General features: G+C 49.4%; 1 protein-coding gene across 1 annotated transcript in view; it reads left to right on the forward strand.

Annotated features, from left to right (window-relative positions):
- Positions 1-22,293, forward strand: part of PAPPA (pappalysin 1) — a 225,850-nt gene that overhangs the window by 178,965 nt on the left and 24,592 nt on the right. The window contains exons 18-21 of the mRNA XM_024762187.1: positions 580-727; positions 5,738-5,847; positions 15,763-15,834; positions 20,730-20,828. Coding sequence (XP_024617955.1) covers positions 580-727; positions 5,738-5,847; positions 15,763-15,834; positions 20,730-20,828 — 429 coding nt within the window. The remainder of the gene's footprint in view (positions 1-579; positions 728-5,737; positions 5,848-15,762; positions 15,835-20,729; positions 20,829-22,293) is intronic.

Here is a 22,293-nt window from a genome sequence, read left to right on the forward strand (position 1 = left end):
TTGATGCCATTATTGCTGGAATGGAATAGAGCAGAACGGAGGACGGGAAGGGGAAGGAGAGGAGGGAATCCCTGGAAGAGAAAGCTCCTCAGCGGAGCCAAGGTCGCCTACTTAGCACGTGGCAGAGCCCTGGCCTGGGACGCTTTCTCATCAATTGAGAGGAAACGAGCCTTGGTGTATGCCTGTCTCCTTCCAAACAGTGCCAGGACCCATGTTTACTCACGGTACACATTGGGGGTGCACGTGGGTCCCACCTTCTCAGTTAAAAACAAACACACAAGCAGAACACATTTCTCCGATTGAAATCTCTGAAAGAGCACTGCCAAGATTTAGGAAACCTGGGAGTTAAACTGTCCAGGATGCTTTGAGCAAGTTTGTTCCCACACTGAGTCCTCAGTTTTCCTGTCTGTAAAATGGAGATATTACAGTTCCTCTGTCTGAGGGTGGTTGGGGTTCCACCACTGTTAAGAACTTGTTTTTTTAACATTTTCAGAGCTCTGGGGAGATGCAACACTCAGAGGCTTCTTCTGTGGAGGGTGGGGTCTCTCTTGGTCCTGACTGTGCTTCTGTGACGTTCAGGGGCATGGGAGCAACGTCATCCACTGCCGGAAAGATGGCACCTGGAGCGGCTCCTTCCACGTCTGCCAGGAGATGCAAGGCCAGTGCTCAGCCCCGGACCAGCTCAACAGCAACCTGAAGCTGCAGTGCCCTGCAGGCTATGCCATCGGTATGACGGGCGTGTCGGGTTGAGCAGTGGGAGGGCACGTCCTTCCAGGAGCTCGGGGCTCACGCCCTGCCGAGGACTTGGGCAGCCGTGCTATGTGAGACCTTGCATGAGGCACTGGGGAAATGAAGAGGAATGAGACCAGACCCTGTCCTCCCAGAGAGAGTTCAGGGCAGGGATGTTGGCAAAGCAGTGTTGGGTGAGCGTGCAGTTCCACTGGAGTACAGAACAGCTGACCGGTGCCTCCGGGGACACAGAAGGCTCCCAGAGGAAGGGACGCTTATACAGGGATTTGCAGGAGCTTGTGGGGCAAGAAATGGCACTCCAGGCAGAAGGGATCGCGTGGCAAAGGGAGGGAGGGAGGGATGAAAACATGCGTCCTGTTTAGGGAAGCAGTCGTGGTCCAGCGTGGCAGCCTTTGTTATTAATCTTAAAGTTTATGTAATGCCGGTCATTCGGAGTACCGACTGTGGGTCAGTGCCGCACCAAGCACTTCAGAGGCATTGTCTCGTTTCCTCTCAGTAAGCTTTAACAGATGAGGAAATTGAGACTCAAAGGGATCTTTGCAACCTCTCCTTCTCCAAAGCCTGAGTCCTTTCCACGGCATTCCAGTTGCCTCCTAAATAAGGATGAATAGTGTTTTCAGAATACTATTTGCGTGGTGATAGACCAGCTTGCCAAGTGAAGGGAGACAAACTGGGGTTTGATGCCAGGAGTTTGTCTGGTTGAAAGCAGGTGTCTGGACAGACGCGTTAATCACAGGCCTGCGGCTTTCTGGGGAGCTGGGTGTGCATTGAGTCTAATCTCAGTTGAGGGCAGTGATACTGATGACCTCTTGGGCTGATTCCCTAATTGACCACGATGAAAAGCCCAGGGAATTGGATGTCCTTTCTCATGGCCAGTCCTGGGACAATCACCAGGGATGTCTGGAGCAGAAGGTTATCTGTGCAGGCACTCACTCTCAGCCACACAGAGTCAAAGTGTTCCTCACCTAGTAAAACGAGTTACCGTTTCATGTCCAGAAGGGAGGCCCATGGCTGGAGAGCAGAGGCGTAAGGGGGCCTGACCACTTCCTTTTAAAGATGGAAACATGTAGCCTCCAAGTGCAGAGGTTCTTCACCTGAACTCAGAGTAGGGATCAACCCTCCTGTGTCAGTCCAGGACGGGTCAGAAAACACCCACGGACATGGTTCTGTCCCTGCTGATTCCAGAGGTACTTTAAGATCTTGCCGAGCCACCGATCCAAAGGACCCTGACCAGGAGGGTTGCAGAGAGGTGGGGTTTATAGGGCCTGCCACTATAAGCTTTCTAGAGAGTTGGGGCAACAGGTGTAGCAATGGCAAGTAGCTTTGGCTCTTCCATCCCAAGGCCACGGCTTTCTCCTCTCCATCATCCCTGAGGGGTGTTCATGGCTCTGGACACTTTTGTCTGTGATGGGGTCCCTGTCCCCAGCTCAGTCAGGGCATGTGCGTGAATACTCAGTCACACTCACGACTGGCCTTGAGCAACCCTGGGAGAAAAAATGCTGACGAAAAACAGACCTCCTGCATGTCTGCATCCACCGACACGTGCAAGCACATATATTCATATACGCACAAATGCTTAACCAGATGTACACGCACACGTCATGTGGTGAGCCCATGCCTGGCACGTACACTTCAGCGAGACGCCACACACATTCGCCACCCATAAACCTGCATGTAGCTCGCACACACATACACTAACACACCTCGTGGCCCCTTTGAACCTGTGTTGTGTGTACCTGTCACAGGCACGCGAAAGTGAGCTAGAATGCCTGGCTCTCTGCTGGCCCACAGAATGGTCAGGAGGGAGGGGTAGCATTTGCTTTACCCACTGAGCTTCTTCATGGTCAGAGCAGAAAGGGAAAGCAAGCTGTCTGACATCGGAACCTGAATCTCCTTCCCTTCCTCATGCTCCCACGGCCATGCAGATGCCAGTTTTATGAATACGGTGACCCGGGATGGGCGGTGGGCAGGTGAGGGCACACGGGGAGAGCTGAGAGAGTAAAAGCGGCCTGGGGCACTGAGGGGGTGGCGAGAGGACGGAGGGGAGAGGCTTCTCTCCCCCACCCCCCAGGCTGCTCTCCCTCCTACCGCATTCTGAGCCCCTCCCTGGGCAGAGCCCACCTCACCAAGGAGAGAGACTCGACCAAAGGCCTGGTAAGCAGGGCACGGGTGACATGTGTGTCCAGCTTGGTGGCTGGGGCCCACGTGCTGGGGCCACCCAGAGCAGCTCTTCCAGGGTCCCTCCCCGAGCAGCCTGGGGAGGCTTTTGTGGCAGTGAGGGGTCCTCAGAAAGTTGTTACTGCCACCAAGGCCGCTGCCACCGTCCCTGCTCCTCCCGGGAAGGGGAGGCGGGGGCCGCCGAGATCACCAGTCTGTAGTGATGCCGATTAGGGCTCATGTATCACAACACAGCAGCCTGGTCCTGAGGCCCAGAGCCACGGCATGGGGGAGGGAAGTGCCGAGGGGGAGGTACGGGGCAAGAGAAATTAAGACGTGGCTCCTGCGTAAGGCAGCGGTGGCCTCCTGTGTTGACCAGTTTTTTCCCCCCTTTTGGGATAAATAACCGTTGTCTACTTCTCAGAGGCTGCATCTTCTTTTCTCGAAAGGATTTTATCATCGCAGCCTGGTTTCATCCTTGCTCCCTAAAATCTTCAGAACTGATCTCGTGACAGACACACACCACCGAGTGTCTCTGACTGCTTAGGGATCCCTCTTCTTCTCGTCACTCACCTTTTTTGTCTTTTTGTGTGTCCCCCGTTTCTTTTCTTTCTTCTGACTCTTCACCCCTCTCTGTCCCCTTCCACTGCTGCCTTCTTTTCTCTTCCCTCTGTGTCTCCGCCATATCCATCGCTGGGCTTGGAATTCAGAGAGGCGTGGGCTTTCATTCACGGCCCCCTACTCGCCATCTCTGCGACCCGAGCTCGCACGCTGCACGCTGTCGCCTCTGAGACGGATGCGATGACACTGGGTGTGCAGGGGAACGAGTGATGGGTGAAAAACACCTGGCAGGACCGGGAATATCCCCATCCCCACCTTCTGGGCTCAGTGGCCCCATGTTTAAATTAAAGAGGTTCCAGAGATTGTCCTGAACCCGCCGCCCCACCCTTGCTACCTCTTCTGATTCTGTGAGTTCTGTGAGTCTCTTAGATTGAAGAGGGTGACGAGGTAGGTGGCAACAGGAAGGGCACTGGATAAACTATATATACATATACAAGTGTCTATGTACGTATAGCTGCATGTATGCGTAAACATATATACATACTGTGTACACACACACACACACACACACACACACACACGTTTGCAGGGAGCCTTTAGAATGGCTCACAGCATAGGATGTTTTTCAAGAGAGTTGACTCTTGTAAACCTTTTAGTGTTCAAGGGTGGTCTTGGCCCTAAGGCAGGGGAATGACCTCCTTAGGGCCCTGGTCAGATTCTGACACCTCAGTTCTTTGTCCATATGAATGAGCACTTTTTTGGGAGTCCTGGGGACATCCCATGGGATGAGCTTGATTTTTAGGAGACTTCAGAATCAGTGAGGTCAGGACAGAGAATGTATGAGTCAAATTACAGTCATCTTGCTAACCCATAGCTTGAAAGTCAGCTGAAGAAGTCCCTGGACCAAGGGCTTCTGTGTACTAACCCTGTCCCTGTCGGTCATGGCGCCTTCACCGACTCACTGCCTGATTCATGTTTTCATCCCTGTATCCACTTCCTCAGTCATTTATTCATTCACTCATCCATCTAGGTACCCACTTCCTCCACCACGAGATGCCTCATTCATCATTCACTCATTGTGCCAGTCATCCATTCATTCATTCACTCTCTCATTTCCTCAACCACCTATGCACCTGTTCACTCTTGTCCCTTTCACTCACTTCACAGATACTCACTGAGTGCCTGCCATCCGCCACGCACAGTGCCAGGCTCTGGGCATAGAAGGGGGAGCGCGGGCAGTGCTGGCCTCGTGGAGTTACAGTCGAGCAGGGAAGAGAGCTATTGGTACAACAGTCACCAAGCCAATGTGACAAATCTGTGCTGGGTGCCAGTGAGAGGGTTTGGCCCGTCAGGAATGGAGGTTTTCTCCGAGCAAGCGACACGTGGATTGAGGTCTGAAGGGTCATTAACTGGTCATACGCTAGTGGAAGAGGGGCAGGGATGGTCTCGAGGGCACAGAGGGCGCGAATGCAGGCGGTGTGGGAGGAGAAGTATGGGGCCGAGACGTTGACGTTGCATTCACAGGCTCCCCATTCATTTGGTTGACGCCTGCTGAGCAGACCCTGTGTGTCAGGCACTGGGTTAGGCTCAGAGAGGAACTGATCCCATCCCTGCCCTCCCAGGGCATCCCTGTTACTGGGAAAAGGAGGGAAAGGGGGTAAGCCCGACACCGGAGTGAGATTCCTCAGTGCCAAACTCTGCTCTCACTCAGCTGCAGAAATCAGGGCAGGCTTCTTGGAGGATTTGAGCTGGACTTTGAAGAACTGGTAGGATTTGACCGTGCAAAGGCAGATCGGGGGGACGATTCAGGAGACAGGATGGACAGGAACAGAAGTACAGAGACGAGGAAGTGTGGGACTCCCATGCGAAACTGAGCACAGTCCGGTTAGTGGGAGGGTGTGAAGATGGTTAGTGGGAGATAAGGTTGACCAGACCGTGGGAGGCCATGGGTGCCGAGCAGAGGGATCTGGACTTTGTCCTGGATGTGGGGAACCTTCGAAAGGTTTCTGAGCAGAGGAAGAGCAGGACCAACCTGGGCTGAGGGCTGCTGACCGTGGTGGTGCGTGCCAGCTGGACTGGAGACGAGAGAACGGTCAGGGAGACCAGAGGTGGCGCTGCTGGGGCGTTCACTCCTGCCCACTGCCCTTGAGGGTGGGCGTCCCCACTCACTGGGGACCAGGGAGCGGCAGGGCCCGCTCTGGGGGTGGGGCAGCCCCTGGCATCAGGAGACGGGGGCCGAGCCATCACCTCACTCTCGGCTTCCCCTCAGGGTCGGAGTGTGCCACCTCGTGCCTGGACCACAACAGCGAGCCCATCATCCTGCCAGTGAACGTGACCGTCCGTGACATCCCCCACTGGCTGAACCCCACGCGGGTGGAGGTGAGTGACGGGGGCCACCCCCCTGCGGCTCAGGGAGGGAAATGACCTTGTTGACCACTTATACGCTCTGGTCCTGCATTAGTCCCTCTACATACGTGAAAGCATCTAACGGTCACATCTGCTCTGTGGAGTGAAGACTTGTTCACCATCATTTTTCCAGCCCTTGAGTGTTTAATACCTTCCCTCTGACAGGCCCTGTGCTAGGGATCTTTTATGTACTGTCCCGCTGAATCCTGATGACAGCCTAGGAGTTAGAGGACTAATGTGCCTAGTGTACAGATGAGGAAACTGAGGCCCCAAGAACAGCTGGGTAGAAAGAGCAGAGTCAGGTCACAGACCCGTGTCTGCCTCACTGGAGCGTCCTCACTGGTCAGGACGGTGCTCTTGGCTTCTCTAATATAAGCTCTGGGATATTCCATAGCCTAGGCTTCTGGTATCTTTCTCGTGCCTTGCTTATTTGGTGGAAAGCAATTAATATGTGATACGGGGAACTAGTAACACCAATTGTGTACGAAGCACCTACCGTGTTTGTGCACCCGGAGCTTAGCATATGAGGTCTGAACGAGGTTCAGACCCCCACTGGTCTCCCAGGATGGTTATGTGGAGTGAGGGCCACTGTCTGCATTCTCCCCTTGTGGACACTGAGACCTCAGGAGCGGGCAATGGCCCAGGGTGAGGGCTCGACCCCAAGCCTGCATCCAAGGGCTGTGCTCTTCCCACGGTCAGGCTGCTGGAAGGCCATGTTCACACTGGTGCTGGCCGCTCCCACATTCCTGGGTGTCACCCGGTCACTCGGGACCCCACTCTTGTCCTCCGGGGCAGCATGATCCCAGGCCTCATGTGCCAGCTCTGGGCACTGGCCCCTCACGCTGGAGGAAGTGAGAGAGGCAGGGCTGCAGGGCGGGTTCAGCCTTTCTGCCGGGGCGCCGGAGGCCTTGCCGTCTGCCCGCCTGCTGCAGAACCCGAGGCCGGGTGCACTGTTTCCCCGATGAGCCGAGAGCACGGCTGTGAGGGCTTACGCAGCACTCTGCACCTGTGGGCCTGGCCCTGGGCCTGGCCAGCAGCCCCCTGCGCCCCCGTGCGCCCCAGGGCTCTCCACCCCTCCTTCGTCGTCCTCCCCGCTCCCGCTCTCTGCCCATCTCCAGCTTCATTTCTTCTCCTGCCTCTTTCTTCACGCTCTTTCTCTCCCTTCTCCTGATACCTCTGTGACCTGGCTCTGCCTCCCTCCTGCCCACATTCTTTCCCTCCATCCCCACTGTTCTCTCCATCTCTCTCTGTCCGTCTCTCTGCCTGACTCTCCTGGACCTGCACGAGCGCACCCTGCGCACCCTGCTTCCCTCACCTCACCGAGCACCCCATGTACTCTGATGGGCTGTACACGCCCAGGCGCACGCACAGAGGCTGTATGTCAGAGTCTCAAGGAAGTTGGAGATCATCAGATACACGCCCCTCATTGTACAGATGGAGAAACTGAGGCTCAGAGAGGGAGAGGACTGGGCCAGGTCAGCCCAGGAAGCAGAGGCAGGATCTTGACCGGGAGCTCCTTGCACTCCATCCCGCCCTGCCTCTACTCCACCCTGACTTCCACCCAGCAAAGGCAGGGACCTACACTCTACACAGAGCACAGGAGACCTCGCTCACATCCCACGTGCCTGGGACCCACACCGGGTTCCCCGACCCGGCTCCCCCTCAGGCCTTTCCTCGCTGCCCCCGGGTGAATTCCCACCCTTCCCTCTGTGAGCCCCAGGCACTAAAGAGTTCAGTTATAATTCACTGTGAAATAAATCTAGGGATTTGAAAGTCTACAAAGCGCCCCCCTCGTCAGTCGCCCACCCGCTGCCTGCCTGCTCCAGCCCCCCACCCAGTTCCCTGGTCTGCCGGCCTTTATTGATGCCGGCCTACCCAGAGAGCCATAACGAGGTTCAGACCTCCACTGGTCTCCGGAGGCCTCATTATCCAGGAGGAAAAAATGTGCTAGAAAAAGGGAGGAGGGCGAAGGGCAGAGATTGAGGATTTCCAGGAATCAGGCAGAAAAGCTGGCCTCGGCTGCACCCTTGCCCCTTCTGTGGTGAGAGCTACAGAAACAGAGCTGCTGGTGCAGGCACTGCCAGGCCAAGGCAGGCCCTGGATCGCTCCTCTGCTTTCTGAGGGTTCACCTCTGAGCACCAGCACAAGGTAGATGGTCAGGACCGAGGTTCCACGCCAGCTACTGTCACATTTGTCCCCAGCATAAGAGAGTGAGAGATGACAGCTGACATTTAATGGATGCCTGCTGTGAATCGAGCATTGGATCAGACACCTTCCAGCCTTGATTTGCACGCGCGCGCGCACACACACACACACACACACACACACACACACACTATGAGGCGGGAATTAGACTCCATTTTTTCAGCAGAGGAAATGGAATCTCAGAGGTAGAAGCCACTTGCCTACGAGGAACTGGAGAGGGACCCAGGCCAGCCTGATGCTGCCGTGTACTCCTCCAGCTACCCCTGCAGCCTCTACAATGATAATAATAAAGGCAGAATGTTTGCGATCGCTTACCAGCCGGTGAATAATTCACAACTGGCTCTCCACAAAAGTACACCCTCTGATTCGTAGCACCTGCCAATTCCTGAGGCGTAAATGTTCTCACCATAGCAGATTTCTGGGTTTCCAAGTGGCTGTCACTCAACACAAGTAGCAAGAGATCAGCACTGTTGCCTCTCGTAAGCCCACGCAAGCCTGCTGCGACCCACCACTGGCACTTACCGCGTGACAGGCTCTGTTTTAAGCACTTTACCTGTATTGGCACGTATGACGAGAATGAGGACCACCTAGATGAGTGGAATACCAACACTGAGATCACGTGCAGGACTGGTGACCTTCGTGAAGGTGGGCCCGTGCTCACCTTATTTACCCTGGTGTACCCCTCAAGCGCCCAGCACACGGTAGATGCTCCCTCAATGTTTATGGTGGCTGAGTCAGGTGACTAGGGTTCAACACCTGCTTGCTATACGTGCCAGAGTTGCCCCATCTGTGAAACAAGAGCTAGACTGAAACCAAGAGTCACAAACTCACACACCGACGGGAACCAGACAGGTGCGATAAGCGGGTGAAGCAGGCCAAGCGTGTGATTTTGTATCTTAAATACTGAGTATTGGGACGATGATTTTGTATCTTAAATACTGAGTATTGGGCTGGCCAAAAACCTTGTTCGGGTTTTTCCGTGAGGTGTTACGGAAAAACCCAAACAAAATTTTTGGCCAACCCATAGCAGTAGCAGTAGTATTTACAATAAATACATCAGACAGACACAGAGGGACTTAAAGAAAAGAAAACAACTGCCCATGTGCGTACTGCCCAACTTAAGAAATGAGATATTACAAATGCAGTTGACGTTTTTCCTGTTGAGATTAAGCTCACATGCTAATCTTAAGCATTAGACTTGATCAATTTTTATGTTTGTGTCCACTCTTGAAACCCAGATCAGGGTGGGGACCTTTCCAACTCCCCAGAGAGGGCTTCCCTTCTCCATGGCAGGCAGTACCCACACCACGGAGATACTGGTTTTGCTTATTTTTGAACTTCATGTTACTGGAATCTTAGAGTATATATCTGATGAAATTCTTTTTAGGCATATGTTTTACCTTCATAAAGAAAAACACTCTGTCCTTTCATTTCCTTTAAGTTCTCCCCCCTTTAAAGCCCCCTCCCACGTATGCAGTTTTGAAAGCAGTAGAGATACAGAGAAACCTTCCTCTAATCTAATAAGCAAGACAGTGCAAACTCTCAATGATAGATGGAAACACCCCTCAGGCTCAGTGCTAGAGAGACTGCAGGGAATGGTGGAGACTGTGGTCAACTGTGGAAGACACACGCTGGCTGCCAAAGGGGGAGCCTCTAGCTGAGTGTGACAGTGTGGAAATGTGGGTTCAGTGTGGCCAGATTTTCCTTTTTCTCTTGAGTACAAGAAATCTGGAGTTTTTAAAATAAGAAGTCTCTCATGTTTTATATATTGGCAACTGATTCTGACTTTTGTTAAGCACTCTGTGTGCCAAACCCAACATTTCTGTGGGTTGTATAGCCCGGAAGCTGTTGGCTTACAACCTCTGGATTGAGACAGACTCTTCCAGGCTGGACATCCAGAATCTGGGGGGCAGCTTCTCTTCCATCAGCTCCTAAGGAGCACCTCCAATCTGCCCTGCACTGGGTGCCGAGAAAGCTTCCCAACGGGAAGTGCCACTCACAACCGCAGAGGCTTATCGTGCCTCTAGGTAGCTGGGATCCTGGCTTTTTAAAGAGCTTCTGAAAAGGGGGATGGAAGGAGGAAAGAAAAGAAGAGAAGAGGGCTTCCCTGGTGGCGCAGTGGTTAGGAATCCTCCTGCCAGTGCAGGGGACACGGGTTTGAGCCCTGGTCCGGGAGGATCCCGCATGCCGCAGAGCAACTAAGCCCGTGTGCCACAACTACTGAGCCTGTGCTCTAGAGCCCGCGAGCCACAACTACTGAGCCTGCGTGCCACAACTACTGAAGCCCATGCGCCTAGAGCCCGTGCTCCGCAACAAGAGAAGCCACCGCAATGAGAAGCCTGCGCCCCGCAACAAAGAGTAGCCCCCGCTCACCGCGACTAGAGAAAGCCCACGTGCAGCAGCGAAGACCCAGTGCAGCCAAAAATTAAATAAATGAATAAATAAATAAATTTATTTAAAAAAAAAGAGAAGAAAGAGAAGGAGGGAGAAGGAGGAAGAGAGGGAATTAAGGAAAGGAGAGGAAAGTACCATTTATTGACTCTCTGTGACATGTAGGCACTGTTTGTGAGGCAGTTCCATATATACCCTTCACTGTATCTTCACACTCCAAGGAGATAAGTATTGTCACCATTTTACAGATGAAGAAGCTGAGGTTCTGAGAGCTTGTCACTGCCCAGTTCACATAACTCGTGTGATTGAATCAGGATTAGAACCCAGGGCTAATTCTCATGCATTCGGGTCTGCAAGGAAACTGCCTTACACGTTATACATAATAAACATACGCAGTACATCAGACAAAGGATGTGAAATTCATTCCTTGAAGAGAAGGCATCAGTGTGGGAAACCCTGCCGAGAGTCTAAAGGTCAGAGGTGGAATGGTTCCGATTGAATACAAAGTCCAGCCTATCCACTGTGCAGAAGGAGCTGTCCTGTGCCCTGGAGGGGAAGCCCGGAGACGGAGGGGTGTGTGCAGAGACCAGCGATTCCTCGTTCACTCCTGGACACACTCAGACATTCGCTCATTCGGTCATTTGGTCATTAACTCATTCAGTGAATATTGATTACGCACCTCCAAATGGTAGGTATTCTTCAAGCAAGGGATACAGAGTGGAAAATGCCTAGGTTTTTAAAAAGCTTACCCAGAAGAAAGCCAGAAACTCCATAACAGATAACAAAAGCAAAAATAAATTCCATAATTCACTCATAGAAGGTCCTATACATCAAGGAAAAATCAAGGGGAAAAGAGGACTCATCCCAGAAGACATCAGAAGGGGAGTCAGGTCTGGGCCTGAGGGTGAGGGGGTCCTTTTAAGATACTTTCTCATGTCTTTGGCTCTGCCTGGGGCCAGACTTCTCTGGGCTTCAGCTTTTAAACACTCTGCCTCTACTACATTTGTCTCAAAGCCTCTCTACCTCTCTGAACCTTGGTCTTTCCATCGGTCAAAAGAGTAACCTTTTTTATGCTTACCAGTTCGGGGGCTGGAGGAATTTGAAGGAGAATATAGTTTTCAAACGATAGACGTGGAAGTAAGACAGATGTGAGTTTCATTCCTGACTGTCATTACCTATATGTATGACTTGGGGAAGGTTATTTAACTTCTCTGTGCCTCAGTTTCCTCTTGTGTAAACCAGAGTCAGAAACCATATGTAAATACTGTATGGTAATCACTTATATGTGGAATCGAAAAATAATGCAGATGAATCTATATGCAAAACAGAAACGGACTCACAGACATAGAAAACAAACTTGTGGTTACTAAAAGGGAGAGGGAGGGATACACATAGGAGTATGGGATTAACAGATACAAACTACTATACATAAAATAGATAAGCAACAAGGATTTACTGTATAGCACAGGGAGTTATGTTCAGGTTATGTTCAGTATAATATGTAATGGAATGGAATATAATCTGAAAAACAATAACTGAATCATTTTGTCATACACCTGAAAAAAACGTACCTATCTCATAGTTATGGTAAAAATGAAATGAGATAAAAGCACCGAGCACAAGGCTTGGAGCACAATATACCCTTAATAGAGGGTTTTGTGTTGATGAGAAGGATGATGGTGGTGGGGTTGTTAGTGGTACTGTGACAGTAAGGATGGTGGTGGTGGTGCTGGTGGTGGTGATGATGATAGTCATGGTGATGGTGATAGTGTTATTGATGACGATGCTGGTGGTGGTGCAGATGGTGTTGATGCTGATGGTCATTACAGCCAAGAAGAAAAGACGGTCTATTCTTCCTGTGCAGCAACGCAGAGAAGAAAGCTGTCTTACAAAACCTGGTCTGAAAGGGCTCTGACTGGGCTAGAGGTCCCACTGGCATCAAGAGGAACAAGGCTGGCATTTGAGGGGCCCCTGGGATCTCCCAACATATGGTGTAAACAGCCTAGTCTTTCCTTCAGCTCTTGCTGCCTGTCCCCTTTCCCAGTCCTCCGTGCAGACAGAGGGGCCCTGTAGTGAGACAGGTGGGGCGTGCAGCCCCGAGGAATAGTGGAAAATCCAAAAGACTTGGAAAGATAAATAGGCGCACGCAGATGGTATAAAAGTCCTTTTTCTGAACTCACGTCAGGTAAACCTCAGCTGACAGAAGCTTGTGCAACCACACCAAGACACTCCTACGGATGGATTAAATTAGCTCTCAAATAAACAGGGGGGAGGAATGGGCATCGAGTCCCTTGTGGATCCTAATTCTGATGTTTTCTACTACTTGAACCATTACCTAAGTGCCCCTCCAACATCCCTGAATTTTGGCCAGGAACAGACGTTCAGACCCAGAGATGGAAGTCTGGTTAAAGCTTCTCAGAGGATGAAAGCAGGTGATGCCCTCTGCTTCTGGCCCCCATGGCTAGGAAGCAGAGGGGCAAGAAAGTAGCTGAGCTGGAAGGAAGGGACACTAGAGTTCTCACTTTCCTTCACTTGGTCAACATGTATTTGTTTGCTGTGCTCCATCCTGGATCTGGGGGGAGACAGATGCCCTCTTACCTGTAGGAGTTAGTCCTGGGTTGACCATTTCTACATCATTTATCTCAGTGCTTCACCACAGCAAGCCTATGACATTTTCAGTACTCATTTCACAGATGGGAAAACCTAACCTCAGAGTGGAAATTTCAAGTCAGATTTGCAACCATGTCTTTCATGCCTCATTGCTCAGTCTTCCCCATACATCACCTTCTGTTTTAGGAGAAGGTAGACAGTGTCAACAGAGGCAGTAGGGGCTAAAGAGTAGATTTCACCTTGTGAGACTGGTTGGCAGATCTTCAAGTTAAGTTGTTTGTCCAAGATCTTTAATTAATTCAGTCTACACTAAACTGGTCCTCTGAACTAGATGCTCTGCTAGGCATCGTAAATGCTCTTCTGATGCTCTAGAAGAGAGGAGGACAGGTAAAGAAAATAATTGTCCCTTGGTAAAATCATCTCTATCTTGAAATGGATCCATTCATTTATAACATAAATATTTGCTGGTCGTCTTCCTTGTACCAGGCACCATTCTAGGCATGGAAAACCCAAGGGTGAACCAGAGATGCTGTGGGGCAGAGAAGAAAGGTACCCAACCCAGCCAGATCTTGGAGTCACGGGATTCCAAGTTCACCAAGAAACCTAATTACACTTTTGCTCCCATATACGTCTGCCCTTGGGGAGAGAATGGGCTGGTCACATGATTTTCCACATTCTAGCCCATGTGAACGTTCATTTCTTAATTAAAATTAATCAACTGGCATTCAGCCAGCAGAGAGAGCCCTGATCATAGAGACTTCCAGGGCTGCTCCCTGGCACAGTCACCTGTCATCGCAAATCTAAGCATTTGCCTCCAGGTTATTTTAATTTGCTTTTATTTTTTTTTTTTTAAGAAAGCATTGTAATATGGCATGAAAAGTAAGGCATCTAGGGCAGAATAGAAAAAGGAGCTTCTAAGATTGTTATGTTAGCCCTAGTCCTGATGCTATTTTATCTTCCTAGTTTTATTTATATATATATATATTTTTTTTTAAATATAATTTATTTATCTATGGCTGTGTTGGGTCTTCGTTTCTGTGCGAGGGCTTTCTTTAGTTGTGGCAAGCAGGGGCCACTCTTCATTGCGGTGCACGGGCCTCTCACTATCGCGGCCTCTCTTGTTGAGGAGCACAGGCTCCAGACGCGCAGGCTCAGTAGTTGTGGCTCACGGACCTAGTTGCTCTGTGGCATGTGGGATCTTCCCAGACCAGGGCTCGAACCCGTGTCCCCTGCATTGGCAGGCAGATTCTCAACCACCGGGGAAGCCCTCTTCCTAGTTTTATTTATCTTTCTTTTTTCACCCACTTAAAAAGAAATTATTGTGTTGGATTTTATGTTATGAGCTGCCTTAAATCCTTCCCAAAACAATTGCTTGGTTTCAAGTCTTGGTTCCTTTACTTAACAGCTATGGAGCTTGGGGAATTTGTTCTCCTTATGATACAAGATTAATGCCCACCCCACTGCATGGTGGTGAGAAATAAATAAGATAATGAATAAAGTAATTAGCACCATGAATGCACTCAATACATTTTAGTATAATAATAATTATTATTATTTTATTATGGGAGGCTATAAGTAAATACATATATGTATACCTTAAGCTCTGCCTGAGAGGGCTGGGAAATCACCACAAAGGAAGGCAGTCTTTTCTTTTTTTAATTCTAAGTTTATATATCATGTATTTCTTTTAAAATTTTTATTGGGGTGTAGTTGATTTACAGTGTTGTGATAGTTTCAGGTGTACAGCAAAGTGAGTCAGTTGTACATACACATGTATCCACTCTTCTTTAGATTCTTTTCCCATATAGACCATGACAGAGTATTGAGGAAGGTAGTCTTGAACAGAAATGTAAAAGATAAGTAAAGATTCTCCAGGTGACAAGATGAGGAAGGGCTTTCAGTGAAGGAGAACGGCAGGAACAAAGTCACAGAGATACGAGTGTGGGCAGCCTCAGGAACTGGGAGCCTAGCCCGCACGGCCTGGTGGCAGGTGGATGCAGAAAGAGTTCTCTGCGTCTCCAGGGTTCCGAACCAAAGGTTATTTCATGCATCCTCCAGGCCACTGCTCTCAAACGGTGATGTGTATCAGCATCACCTGGGAGGCTTGTTTCTACAATGCAGAGTCCCAGGCCCTGGCCTCAGAGATTCGGACTCTTTAGACCCAAGGCGGCGCTGAAGAACCTGCCTTTTCCGTGTGCCCCCATGTGATCGCGATGACAGTGGTCCTTAGCGCCTACTTTGGGAAGCCCTGTTCCACACCATTCTTCCATCTTCCTGCTGTAGCCACACGCACGCACGTGTACGCACACCGGCACGCGCACTCACGTGTGCACACATGCACACTCTACCCTTCCTCCTTCCTCCCACCTTATCCCCGGCTCTGTCCGTGGGGCAGACGTCAGCCAGGAATTTTCTGAAGTGCCTTTCTGATCGTGTCTCGGTCCCCCAATTCTCCTTCTCCTCAGCCCTTCTTCCTGCCAGGGAAATACAGAATCGTGACACCTGCGGTGAACACAAACATTATTTAAGTCTTATGGATCCTGTTATTGCAGGTACCTGGGCAAATTCTCCGTGGAAATGCCAGGGTGAGGCCAGCACTTGGAAGATCCAAGAAGAGGGGTGGGTGGTTGAATGTGGTGCCAGCCCCAAACCCGTCTGACCTCTTTCTCCGTCTCACTGCAGAGAGTTGTCTGCACAGCTGGTCTGAAGTGGTATCCTCACCCTGCCCTGATTCACTGTGTCAAAGGCTGTGAGGTGAGTCCCTCAAAATGGTGCTACAGCCATTGCTGTTATGGTTACGTTAATCATGACTTCCGTTTACTGTACCTACTAAGTGCTGTAAATATCCCTTTGACAGACTCCTCGGGCAGGAATCAGCAGTCCCACTTTATAGGTCATGGAACTGATGCACAGAGATATCAGCAAACACACTCCAACATACATTTAGTGGCTAACAGTCGGGATTCCAAGCCGGGTGTTTCCGGCTCCGAAGCCTGTGTTCAACATAATATTGCTTCTGTAAGGGAGGCTGGGAGGGACGAGGCCGTACTCATTTAGCAGCTACACTATGCCCGGCATTTTACCAACATTGCCTTATTTAACTCTTACAGAACCACATGAGGCAGTTTCTGTTTTTTCATTTCTACTTTTCCTGCAACCGTTAATTGCAGACCATTTCCTTCTGCCATACGTCTTTGTCATTCACGCGTTCTTCAACTCCAGAGGTAATTTGGACACCTTAGACTCAACCACTGAGCTGAAGGTGGAAGATCCCCTCTGACCCTTCAGTTCTCTCACTTGGCAGTGGAACCATTCCTTGGAACTTGGCATTTTGGAGCTCTGTCCCTGGGTATCAGTGACAAGCTTGGGGAGGGGCAGGGCCAGGGCACTTGGCATGTCACCTGTGTTCTCGAGGACATGCTACTGTCCATGGAACTCAGAGACATTCTGTGCACCCCTATGCCCCCTGTGAATCTTTTCAGCTGGCATGGAAAGGAGGTCCCAAATCACATCCAGGTGGATGTCCAAATCTCTGTGGTGCCCCCAGGCCCCCCTCAGGAAAATCCAGGTGAAAAGGACTAGATTGTGCTCTAGAAAACTTTGTATTTGATGAAATTCTTAAACTGTCACAACCAGACTGTTCTTCTAGATGATGGGGAAACTGACACCCAGCCAGCCGCCGGGTCTAACATTTGATAGAATGCCAACTGGCACAGCTCTTAATGCCATCTGCCGTCCTCATTTGTTGTGTAGACTGGAAAAAGAGGGCCAGAGGGGGGATGCACTGGCCCAAGGTTACCGCACAGCATACCAGACACAGAGCCAGAGCATGAACCCAAGTCTCCTGACTTCCAGGCCCGTGATGTCTCTCCTCCACTAGGCCACCTTCTGCCCATGAACCGTCCCCTGACCTGTAAATGTCACTGGGTCACACTTCTTTCTGTGTATTGCTTAGGGAGTCCCCAGGGGCATCTTCTCAGGGCACAGGACACTGCAGTCTTTAAAAACTCCCGTTCTCTCAAGATTCAGCAGGAGCGACAAAACCAAAGCCAAGGACCTGAGACAGTTGCTTCCTTACATCTCTCTGGATCAGTCCAGGATTTCAGAAAAAGGAAGCTTGGATTACCTGGGCACTCGTTCTGCTGAGTTGGCGGTCTGGGCAACCAGCGTGACAGCGGAATTCAATCCCTTCTTTGACTCAGCACTGAGGCCTAAGAGACCCACACCTGTCAGGCTCTGAGCTCTGCCAGGGATGCTTATCGCCTTTGCCCTTGCAGGTGCCCCCTCGTCTCCTTTCCTGCTTAACTTAGAGCTGATAGTTTCTCTCTTATCTGGGGCTGAAAAGTATGCTTAGAAGAGATACAACTGCTGGGTCCAGGGAGGAGCCATCAGCCTGGAATGTCTGCAGGAGCCAAGATTGATAAAGGGTCTTGGGGCCCTTTAGGCCCCTGCTCTCTGCCCCAAGCTGTGTTCAGAGTAGTCATTTACTTACTTGTTCATCAAAGCTTCACTGGGTGCCTGGTATGTGCCCAGCACTACCCTAGGTACTGAGAGTACAATGTTTTTAGTCAAGGGAAAACAGTACTGTGTTCTCCCTGACTCACGTGGATATCTTCTTGCCCTTCATCCATCCATCTGCCCATCATTTTACTAGATAAACATTTAAGGAAGATACGTTTAATAAAGTTTTGCTCAAATTGCCAGCATTTTGCTAAGAAGTCTAAGATATAAAAATGGATGACGTACGTTCCCTGTCCATAAGGAACTTACAGTGTAGTAACAGAGATACGGTTAAAGAAGAATTCTAAACTGATGTACCAAGAGGTATAACCAAAGCGGTGTAAGAGGCTGCAGAAGCACATGGCCTCCCGGGGGTTGTAGGGAAGACATTTTGGAGGGGTGATGTTTGAACTAGATCTTGAAGGATGAATTGTTTTCCAAAACGTACTATTAGTAGAAGTAGCGGCATAAGAAATACCAGAGACGGGAGCAATCTCTAGGTTATAGAGCTTTTCACATGTTATTCTCTCCCTCTAGAAAGTCTCCCTTCTCCACCCCCCACCTAATTAACTCCTACTCATCATGTCAGCTGAAACGTCGTCTCCTCAGGGACTTCTCGTGGAGTTCTCTCATTAGGTCAAATCCTTCTACTCTTAACAGCATCACATACCTTTCCTCTATAACTCTTATCGGAGTTGAAATTGGCCAATAGGATAAGTGATCATGTGAATAAAGTCTGCCTCCTTACTAGAATGTAAGGTCTTATAGTAGCAGGAGCTCTGTCTATATTGACTATTACATCCTTTTTTTTTTTTTTTTTTTAAGCACAATGTATAACACATAGTAGGCATTCCGTAGATAGGGTTAAATAGAAGGTGGATGGATAGATGGGAGGATGGATGCATGGATGTGGCAGCAGGAAAGGGTACATAGAAGAAAGCAGCTAGTAATGAGACTGGAGATATTTTTCAGTGACCAAGTAAAAAAAGAATATTTTTTATTTTTCCTTCTTCCTCTTCTTCTCCAGCTACTCCTTTACCAAGCCAGTTCCTGTTATTTTTTTAAAAAGGACATTTGGTTTCCTTTATTAGTCTTTATATGTAATGTGAGAAAGAACTTAGGGAACAGAGCCCACAGACAAATCTTCTAAGGCCCAGAAAGAGCAAAGGGTTTTATCCTCTAGTTGTTTGTGCCTCTCTGCTTTAAGACGCATGTGCTGATGTATTCATGATGGCAGTCAGGCGGCAGTCACACCTGTGCTCACAGCCATGTGCGTGTGTACCCACAGTTGAGTACAGCTCTCTCTCTGTTCTTGGCTCTACCTTGCTAAAATCTTTTTTAGACCCTAATTAGGGCAGTGATGAAATGGCATCGTGAGTTGGGGGCACAGACACTGTGAATTTGGAGCATAGATGCAAGAGACGGGGATGCCACATAGGATGGACTCCTTGTGAACTTGGCTCTCCCCACAAAAAACCCTTGTGGGTTTTTTATGGGAGCCCACAAAAAGTCGACGAGCCACTGAGCATTAGAGACCCCCAACCCGAACTTTAATCAAAGGGGCTTCACTTTCATCTGCTTTTTATATTAAAGGGTTACACAGCATTACCTTTGATGAGGGGAGGGGTATGTTCATTGCTTTGAGAAATCAGTGGTCTAATTCTGCCTCTTTATTTCACCACTGTGAGTCCTGAGACCCAGAGAAGATAAGCCACTTAGTTAAAATTACCGAGTAACCAACCAGTGGCTGAGGTTTGGAAGACTAGAACCCAGGTTTTCTAAAGCCCTGCCAACTGCCTTTCCACTACACCAGTACGATTACGATCTGTCCCTAAAACATCTTTAAAAGCCAAGTTGTGCCCAGCATTAAACTCCAAGGCGGCTGGGAGACAGAGATGGACGGGATATTGGCCTTGTCTTTGAGGAGCTCACAGTCTTGCACCAACTACAGGTTCACAAGCTGTAGAAGACAGCGTGCTAAGTGTTCAGGTGGGAAATGCAAGTGCTGGGGGGTTGCAGAGACCCCTGACTTTCCCCTAAGATGACTCTGGGTTCAGATCAGTAATAATTTTACTCCGTCATCTTTTCCTCATCTTTCAAGCATGACAGAGTTGGAGGAACACAGGGAAGAAAAGAAAGAAATCAACATATGCTAGGTATAGTCTAGAAGGGTAAAAATAAATGAGAAACCAACTTAGATTGAAATCACTACTCTGCCAGTTGCTCTTGGCCAAGTCCCTTTCTTGCTCTGAGCCTCAGGGTCTTCATGTGTGAAGTGGGAAGAGCAATCAATGCCTACCTTACTTGTTTTATTTGAGAACAAAAGGAGAAAGCAAACATGGAAAGTGTGTGACATCGAGTATATCTGTACTCCTGTGTTAGAGAAGAAAGCACCCATAATCATACACCAACCATCATGCCAAGTTCCTAGTGATTCTTACGTTCAGTCTTTACAATTCTTGAGTAGTTTACATTCAGCTTCCTAATATATTTGCACATATATTTATTGTAAATTATGTTTGTAGTTACCTGCTACCAGGAAAAGTGGGGGAAAGGGGGCTCAAATTTTCATGCCATTTCCTCAAGTGAAATGAGCCCCCCGCTTCAGGAGGGCATAGTGGTCTATCCTGCTGCCTTTGCATACCCAGCATATAAGAGTATGTCTCCTAGCATAACCATAGTTTGGTTGGGAAAAACTTGGCTAGATAAGGGTCTTTAAAAATGGTAGAAGTGAGCTTCCCTGGTGGCACAGTGGTTAAGAATCCGCCTGCCAATGCAGGGGACACGGGTTCGAGCCCTGGTCTGGAAAGATCCCACATGCCGCAGAGCAACTAAGCCCGTGCGCCACAGCTACTGAGCCTGAGCTCTAGAGCCCGCGAGCCACAACTACCAAAGCCCGTGCTCCTAGAGCCCGTGCTCTGCAACAAGAGAAGCCCACGTGCAGCAACGAAGACCCAACACAGCCAAAAAAAAAAAAGTTAGGACTGGTAGTTTGTCCAAAAGGGCATAGGGATTTGAAGCCAGGTAGGCTGACTGTGGAGGTTTGTGAGAAGATGAGATACAGCTAAGTATCTACGGAGGCCAGCCCCCGTTTACTCCAGCATGCTAACCAGGCCTCCTTTCCTCCCTGCCTCTCTCCTCATGTACAGCCCTTCATGGGAGACAATTACTGTGATGCCATCAACAACCGAGCTTTCTGCAACTATGACGGTGGGGATTGCTGCGCTTCTACGGTGAAAACCAAAAAGGTAGGCCAGTGTGCCCCCCTCTGCAGCCACCTATGCAGGCCTCTCCAGCTTACTGGTCCAGGATCACCCCTACGTGCTGGACAACCCATTGCCCTGGTTGTGTCAGCACTCACCTACAAGCTTTATTGTATTACGTTGCATTGTATTTTTCATTCTTTCAGTCCGTAGTTGAGCTAGTATCATGTGCTAATCCCTGAGCTAGATGTGGAGGTTCGTGGATGATCTTTGTAGATGTATTCCCTTTTCCTCAAAGCTTAGAGTCAGCTATGGAAGCAGACAAACTAAAGTGCAATACTTTTTAAAGGAAAGGACAGAGTTCTCTGAGGGCCCAGGCAAAGGGTTGGAGAGAGCTCTGCAGAGGGATGTGCATCAATGCTGAAACTTGAGGTAAGAGGAGAAGGGGCAGACAGGTGGCCAGGAAAAGTGTCTGGGGCAGGAGACCGGCATGTAAAGTCCTAGAGAGAACACACATGTTCAGGGGGTATGGCTAAAGTCTAGGGGAAGAGGGAAGATGGGACACTCCCAGCGAGGTCAGTTATGGCCTTTAAGCATTTTACAGTCTCTTCTGTTGTTTACACCTGTAGAATTAGGGGGTGTGGTCTTGGTTGCCATTGTCTTCCTTAGGGTATTAGGATGTTACAGGAGTGATTCAAGTATTTATAGTGAAACTGGAACATCCAGCTGAGATGCATCTCACCCACCCACAGAAGAGTGGCAACCTCTACTTTCCTCCTGATGAGAGCTGGGACCAGAGTTTGGGGCCCGAGCCGAGAGTTGGGAGAGAGGTGGCCAACCTGGCCAATGTGAGTTGAAAAGTATTTCCTGTGACAAACGAGCTCATGGGGAGCTACTTCTTCTTTTCTTTTCTTTTCTTTTCACATCTTTATTGGAGTATAATTGCTTTACAATGTTCTGTTAGTTGCGACTGTATAACAAAGTGAATCAGCTATACGTATACATATATCCCCATATCCCCTCCCTGTTGCGTCTCCCTCCCACCCTCCCTATCCCACCCCTCTAGGCGGTTACAAAGCACTGAGCTGATCTCCCTGTGCTACGAGGCTGCTTCTCACTAGCTACCTATTTTACATTTGGTAGTGTATATGTCCATGCCATTCTCTCACTTCGACATTTCATTCTTTTATGGGTAGCTGTCCAGTTTTCCCAGCATCACTTATTGAAGAGTCTGTCTTTTCTCCACTGTATACTCTTGCCTCCTTTATCAAAATTAAGGTGACTATATGTGCATGGGTTTATCTCTGGGCTTTCTATACTGTTCCATTGATCTATATTTCTATGTTTTCTGCATACAGGTCTTTTGTCTCCTTAGGTAGGTTTATTCCTAGGTACTTTATTCTTTTTGCATTGGTAAATGCAAGTGTTTCCTTAATTTCTCTTTCAGATTTTTCATCATTAGTGTATAGGAATGCAAGAGATTTCTGTGCATTAATTCTGTATCCTGCTA

The sequence above is a fragment of the Neophocaena asiaeorientalis genome, unplaced genomic scaffold (genome assembly GCF_003031525.2).
Source record: "Neophocaena asiaeorientalis asiaeorientalis breed wild unplaced genomic scaffold, Neophocaena_asiaeorientalis_V1.1 scaffold78, whole genome shotgun sequence".
Taxonomy (NCBI): domain Eukaryota; kingdom Metazoa; phylum Chordata; class Mammalia; order Artiodactyla; family Phocoenidae; genus Neophocaena; species Neophocaena asiaeorientalis.